Source organism: Pterocles gutturalis, unplaced genomic scaffold, assembly GCF_000699245.1.
Source record: "Pterocles gutturalis isolate BGI_N339 unplaced genomic scaffold, ASM69924v1 scaffold1129, whole genome shotgun sequence".
Taxonomy (NCBI): Eukaryota; Metazoa; Chordata; class Aves; order Pterocliformes; family Pteroclidae; genus Pterocles; species Pterocles gutturalis.
Genome location: NW_010132846.1, coordinates 1 through 7,502, shown reverse-complemented (window position 1 = coordinate 7,502; position 7,502 = coordinate 1). Strand labels below are relative to the sequence as shown.

Below are 7,502 nucleotides of genomic sequence, written 5' to 3'. Positions count from 1 at the left end.
TCAATGTTGCCAATGATATAACTATTGCTTTCATTATTTCAGATTTTATTTCAAAGTCGGGAGGGAATGATATCTAATATATTGTTAGCATGTGTGTACTCTGGCACCATTGATCTGCAACAGTAATTTTAAATAGACCTGTGTTTGAACACAATTTTAGTGGCTTTTTTTTTCCTTCAGTATCGGGCTGGCTTTTGCTTAATGCTTTGTTTTAAACGCTGTTCTGAAAGGGCCTTCTCTGAATGGAGATGCAGGATTTGAGGCTGCAAGACAGATGCAGACAATGATAGCAAGATAATAATAAAAAAGATAATGAATAAATTTTGATTACATTTAGTGTTTTACCCCTTAGCAGTTTGGTGCTCTGTAGGAACAAATAATAAAACTGGCAGCAGCATGGTGTGCCTACAGCAGAGACTTAAGACAGAAAACTATTCACAGGAGTTATTACTGAGTGTTGATGGTATTTTCCCATACAAAAAGCAAGCTTGCAATGGTTTCTGCACCTGCATGGAGTATCCTAGCAACATCACTGAGGAAACTGTACGCCAGGACTTTTCAGAGTACTTTTTGTTGAACATAGCAGCAGTTGTAAAACAAAGGTCAAGAGCAATTTAAGCTCTTAAAAGGGCTGTTGCTTAATTCATTTACTCAGATAAATGTTTGTGTTGCAGTTTTCTGCCTAAAGGATAAATATTGGGTTACAGAGTCATCCAACAGACTATCCAATTGAAGTTTAGTTAAACGTGAGTATCACTTAATCTGTCACTTCTTATGTGCCAGAAAATTACTGTTAACATTTACCTCTAGATTTTGCCTTGTGAGGTAACCAGGAGTCCCTGCTGCCTTCTGCCTGCTCTGGCAGCTGAGGATACCCAAGGGCTTTCTGTGCAACACAGAACAGGGAAGCACAGACCACCACCAGGCAGTGGTAACAGATCATTGGTCTAATTAAATAAAAAAGTAAAAAAAAAAAAAAAAAGAGAGAGAGAGCTTTTTTCTTGTCTGAGAAAGGTTTATGTGGTCATTGTCTTACTCTATGCACAGACCTCCAGTGAGTCCTTCTTCATGCTTTGTCATCAGCTTTCAGGGAAAATATTTATTTCAGGTTTTCCTATTGCATTTACTGGTACTGTATAAGAAGTACTTGCTGGGCTTGTTTTTACTGTCTGTGCCATCTTGCAAAGGGGAAAGGGCAGTGTTTATCTTTGTGTTCTATGGATGGGGGAGTTGAGGCCAAAGAGTAAGACCCTTTTCAGCCCCCTGGGCTGAGGCTGCAGAGTTACTAGGGGAGCTGGGCCATGCTCTTAGCCCCTCTGAGCTTCTGCTTTCCTCCTGCAGAACGGGGACAATGCTACTGTCTCTCACTGGGAGAAATGGTGCTGTAGCCTAAAAAATACATTCAGTTGCAACAAGTTTGTGCCCTCTGCCCAGTCTAGCAGATAATCTCTACTCCTAGAGCCTGGTTATAAAGTGCATTCTTACAATTTCTATGCAAATTTGTGTGCTCCCTGTTTATTAAACTAAACGATGGTTTAAGCTGTAATTTAATACCAAACAAACTAATGTGCTTAAGGTAACCTTCTGTTTCCTTCATTACAAAGGCACTTGAAAAATGCTAGAGCCATTTCCTTTCTCTGAGAAATATTTCTAAGTAATTTGCCAGAGAAAATCAGCAAGGATAAGGTGCTTGTTCTGAGGCAAGACAAGAAATTTAAGGTGAAAATCTGCCACAGCTAATAAGAAAAAATGAAACACTACTCCATACAAATAATTTTTTTTTTCTCCCTTCTCAACTTCAGGTGATGTGGCCCCTGTTCTCATGAATCCTCTCTCGCAGTCGCACTCCATTTCTCTGTCAGAAGAAATATGCCGTACCATATCAGAAATGAATGCAGACCATGTGATGGTCACACAGGAAATTTTAAAAGAGCAGTTAGTGAAAAATTATCCAGGTAATGTGTTTGTTTCTCCCTCCTTTCAAAAGTGACTGTGACATCAAGCTTGAGTTTCTGATATTGTGCAAGTGATCCCTGAATATTTACAAGCAAAGCTGGCAATATGAAAAAACAGAAATTAACAGGCAACTGGTGGAATACATGAATGTGCATACTGTCCTCACCAGTCTGTGTCACTAGCATTGTTTTGAAGTAATCCTTTTTACATATTTTAATAAATCTTCTTTGAGAATAAGAGAGGGAATTGAGTGCAGTAGCATGTTGAGAATATGCCCTTTCTGAGGGTGGGAAAGCATACATTAGGTATTTAGGTGCCAGATATGGAACAGCATAAAACAGACTGTGTGTCAGATCACAAAGACTTTGAATCGTCCTTTAAGAGACAGGAACATAGCTGCGAGTGTATTCCTTGCTGGAAGTTTTCATTGCTATGGGCAAGAGACCAGCGGAAATTAGACTAATGACTCTGGGACTGTGACACTTGAGGGGAAACCAGCAGCTGAGACCAGTCTCAGTGAGATAAACTTGGGTAACACCTGTCATCTGACAAAATTATACCAGAAGCTTCAGAGGGAGTGAGAAAAGCCACTTTAAATAACCTGCCAGGAGGGAAATGCTTTGAACAACACATTGTTTGGCTTGTACCTGGCAGGTCTCTCTCATGCTTGCTTATTTGAAGAACATCCTAAGCTCCACCACAGCAGTGCTGCAGTGACAACCAGAAACACAGCTGGCCTTTACCTTCTTCCTCAGGGGCGACCTTGCCTCATCAGTGAGGAGTGGTCTTTGGCAGCGTTAAAAGGGGTTTTACTGACCTGTAAAACAAAAACACATTGCAGGATTGCACCTAGCAGAACTCTCGGCTGGATGATGTTTCTGTGCTGCCCTCACCTGGCAGGCCCAAGAGGGCCCTCCCTAATTGCAGCCTGCGCTGAGTCCAAGATTTGGGGCAGCCCTTGCTGCCCTCCACGTGTGGACACCACTGCAGAGTGGGGCTCTCCCTGTTCTGCAGGGAGCCCAGGGCTGTGGTTGGGGACAGCTGGGTACAACAACAATTGCTGGCTCTGGAAGCTCAGTAGAGTGGCAACGTATTAAAAAAAAAAAATCCTTCCTCTTGTCTGGTGATACACTTCCATGTTGAAATTGAGTATGCCCTACTCAAACTTCAGTTGCCAGGTCAGTTTCAAACTTCTTTTGGCATACTGTGAACTAAATTCATTGGGTATTTCATGTTCAGTGACTTCCAGATCTGTTGTATGCAAGCTATTTTTTTGGCCAGCTCCCATTTTATTTGAAAACTTATTTCTTATTTGAAATATCTTTGTATCTTTGTTGTAGGCATTGCAGTTCCCTCCCACAATATCTTATATAATATCCTTGGTGCTCTAATTAAAGAAAGAAAAATCTGTCATACAGGAGAAGGATACTTCATTGTGACTCCCAACACAATATTTATAGCAAATGATGCCACAGAAGATACTAGCAGGGTCCCGTTGGAGGACAGTTGTTGCTGTTCACCATCTTCCATCACTTACCTGGTAAACATTGAGTGCTGTACAGACCTAGTGGGAGAAAACTTCCCTACAGTGTCTTGTTGCAGATCCTGCCATTGTTTCCCTGACCAGAATACGCTCTGTGAACAAAGACATCGGCAGCTAATGAGCTATGAACCTAATGGAAGAGGTAAGAAAGGTTGCAGTGATCCTACTCAAAGGATCTCTGCATCTGCTGAAAATCATTCCTGGGATACCATAAAATCCCTGACATCTGTGAAAGAGAAACTGAGAAGCAAACGGTTTGGCCTTGGCCTTTTCTGGAGAAATGCTTCGAAAAAAGAAAAACATAAGGAGAAGTATTCTACTTGTTCGGGCCAGTTTCCTCCCAAGGAGTGGCCAGTCAGGGATGAAGATGACTTAGACAACATTCCACGTCATATTGAACATGAAATCATCAAGCGTATTAACCCTGCTCTTACAGTTGATAATTTGATTAAGCACACAATACTAATGCAGAAGTTTGAGGAGCAGAAAAAATATGCTAGTAAGGGTATATTGGCTGAAGTTTCAACAGTGAGGCAAAACCATTTTTCAAAGGATTGTGTTCAAAAGACACAAAGTAGAACAGTAAAATACACCAGGAAAACCAAATCGAACAAAAAGAAGCAGATTTGCAAAAGCAACAGGAAATCTCATGTACATGAGCTAACATCCCAAAATGAGAAACCGGAAGAAAACCTTTCACTGCATATCAGAAACCGACAGCCATCTGACGGAGCAACGGAATCCCATGTCATATACAAAAAACAAATTAAGAACCCTTTTCAGGGGCTGTCATTGAGACACAACTTTTATGCGAAAGGGTACAAAGTTACTATTAACAGTCATCTGAAGTCCAGGACTCAAAAGCAAGAAAGGGCTTTACAGAGGCCAGGGTCCTCAGACGCCTCAAAAACCTTTGAATATGAAACTGAACAGCTGGCTACTGAAAAGCAGGCTGACAAAGCAAAGCAAAACAAACTACTCCAGGCTAAAAGGTCTTCTCTCCAACTAAAGAAAGGTAGTTTAAATGAAAACTTTAGTTATCCACATGGCAGTACTTTGCAAATAGATAATAAATGCAAATATTTTCTGGAGAACAGTATTTCTGAAGAAAACATCTACAGAAGAACAGTCAAAAAAAATCCTGGGGATATTAAAAAATCCCCTTATTTCTCCTACACTGGAGATGATGGTGTGTGCAAAGAAGATGCAAAATGGTCGTTAAATCTGAAAGGTGAGTATCACAGGTGCAAAGCTGACACTGTATGTGAGTTAATAGATCAAACAGCAAATGAATTTCAAAATGTCCGTCTTTCAAATTATACAGCCAATGTTAACCTGGTGAAAAAAATTCCTGTGAAATACAAACAAAACACTGACGAAAAGAGTGAACTTATATTTAAACATGACTGTGCCAACCATTCTGGATCAGTGAAGCTGGAAAGTGAAGGATTTACTGATACCTGCCAAAAAGCACATGATGGTGACACCTCTAACTCATTACATCTGGATGGCAATTTTGAATGCAACAAACCATGTCACCCACTGTCTGGCCATGCTTTTTCAGATACAAGAGACTGGAGTAAGGCTGTGCAAAAGCTGGGGACAGCTATGTCCCTAAAAAACTGTAAGGTTAATACTTATCCCACCCAGTACAGCACAACTGTAAATAAACTTGACTCTGGAGCGCATGGATATAAGGAAAGTGCTAGTTTTGCAGGATCAACAGATGGCTCAAAAGAGCATCCAAAACCAGATTTCACAGAAGGAAGTTGTTTGTGCAGTCAGGTTCTTCCAATAGGTCACAGAAAGGAAGAAAAAACTGGCCTTACTGAATGTGCGAAGGCTTCAGCTGCAGCAGATCTCTGCCCCACGAAGGCTGACTTGGATGCTGACACTTTGCAGAACTTCACCTATGAGATGGGCGAAGTAGTGTCATGCTGTGCTTGGGGCTCACAGATGAAAGAAATGAGAAACCCTCTGGGAAAAAAAGATCTGTTCTTTAAGAATGCATGTACTGTGATACCAGGCCAGAAACACTCAGAAGGGACAGAAAACCACAGCTTTACAGGAGACAGTGGAATCGACTCTCCAAAGTAAGAAAAGACATGTAACTATGTTTAAGGTTTTATCTTAACAATCAGATTTAGGCAGAAACGTTGCTGTAAATCATAATCCCCCTTCCCAAAAACAGAATTCTTATTATCTTTAAAAACTTTAGTGTTATGTCCTGGAAATACTCAAACTGTATAGTTGTACCATGTCTTTTTACATGAACATTCCCCCTAAATCGGCTATACAAATGCTGCTGTTTATATTTTGCATCTTTTTTCATGAAGCAAGAAAATAGTATGAGCTCTGCCTTGCAGATGGCAAACTGCAGAAATGTTAAGAAACATGGTGACTGATAAACTCCTGTTAGCAAGCAGGTTCAGCTCGCATTGATCTTGCCATATGACATTACAGATATTGTCATAGTTTCCCCAGTTGTAGATGAAGAACAAAAACTGCTTTATGAAGGTGTTCAATCAAAATTTAAAGTACAAAACACCATATGGCTTGCTCACAATAGACAAGAGAATGTGTACATTGCTTGAGCTTCTACTCCCTTTCATAGGGTACGTTTTGCCTGAAACTATACTTGAAAAATCCCTTAATGGAAAACACAGACATTGGTATGAAACAATTTTTTACAGTTGCATGTGGAGAAGACCTACAATACTGTAAACTACATTGGTGAGAACATAAGTTAAAATGCTGTGAGGGAAAAATCATACAAGAGGAGACATTTGCAACAAAATTCCTTGCTTCAGCTAGCTCTGGTCATGAATATTTGATTATTTTTTTTAATGAGCTTTGTAAACTTTCCCTTTGTAACAAGGTAACCATACTGTAAATGTAATCATTCTCACATCTGTGAGGCTGTCTCTAAATCAAAGCTGCTAGTTAAAACTTTTGAGTGTAGTATTTGGAGAGCTAGTGTGTAGTTCTGTTGCTCTCATCTGTATTTTTTTCGTCCCTGTGATAATAAAAATGAGAACTGATATACTTCATTCAGATCACACCATTAACCTGGAAACAGTACATGTTGCTCTAATAGGAACTGTATCAGTGGGACAGGATTGTTTTGCACTGTAAGTCTTGCAACTGTTTCCTACTTGTACCACAGAAATAACAGCACGGTCTATCTCCCCTGTCAGCAAACAAAGCAAATGAACTAGATTGGCATGCACCTTGTTACTACAAAAATCTCTTGAATCCCAGAGTTCTCTCACCATATCCTGAAGAAATCTCAGCTCTCCTCCTGAATCTAGTTGATGTCTTTGTATCTGGTATGCAGGATTTAGTCTTTGCAAATGACAATTTGGTGCTGGAGACAATATGTAAGGTCAGTGGCATTGCTTTGAGAGAAATCCTGCTGCGGGCCGGCATGCTCCTGCTCTGCTCCTGACAGCCCCTTTCCTTCTCTTAAGGAATCGACGTCTTGTCAGCTGTCAGGATCACATTACAGCTTTTAGTTCAGAAGACTCATTTTGATTTCTTAATCCTGATTTCTTCCTGTAGCTAAAAGCAGACTGTGCTGGTTCTGAATCAAGGAGATTAACAGTTCCACGCTGCTAATCACCAAAGGGTTGTGGTCCTTTTAAATCTTAAGAGAGGCACTTGGTCTTACTGTTACTGACCACGTTAGGCTCTTTCACTAGTGAAAACTTGTCTCCAATTGTAGAAGGCTAAAGCTGTAGTTACCAGTTTTAAAAGCTATTAGAAGTTTCTTTCAGGGAAGGTGTCTCTGGCTGTGAACAAGGGGAAGAAACAGCGTTTGTGCTTGGGCTGAGCAGAGCCCCGCAGCGCTCTCTCCCGTCCACCTCAGCCACGCCGGTACAGGGATTTCCCCTCAGGCCTCTCCACAACCCCTGCGCCCTCAGCGCCTCACGCTGCCCCCGCCTGCCAGCCGCTTTTCCGCTTCCTTAAACACCCCTCCCAGGGGCTCACACACGCAATGGCG

At 41.1% G+C, this 7,502-nt stretch overlaps 1 protein-coding gene across 1 annotated transcript; it reads left to right on the top strand.

Moving 5' to 3' along the window:
- Nucleotides 1–396: 396 nt before the first annotated feature.
- On the top strand, nt 397–5,592 carry STOX1 (storkhead box 1; the record flags this gene model as incomplete). Its single annotated transcript, XM_010080994.1, has 3 exons — nt 397–463; nt 1,803–1,955; nt 3,297–5,592. Coding segments are annotated over exons 1-3 (2,516 nt in total), but the record flags the coding sequence as incomplete, so codon positions are not given.
- Between the last annotated feature and the right edge of the window lie 1,910 nt (nt 5,593–7,502).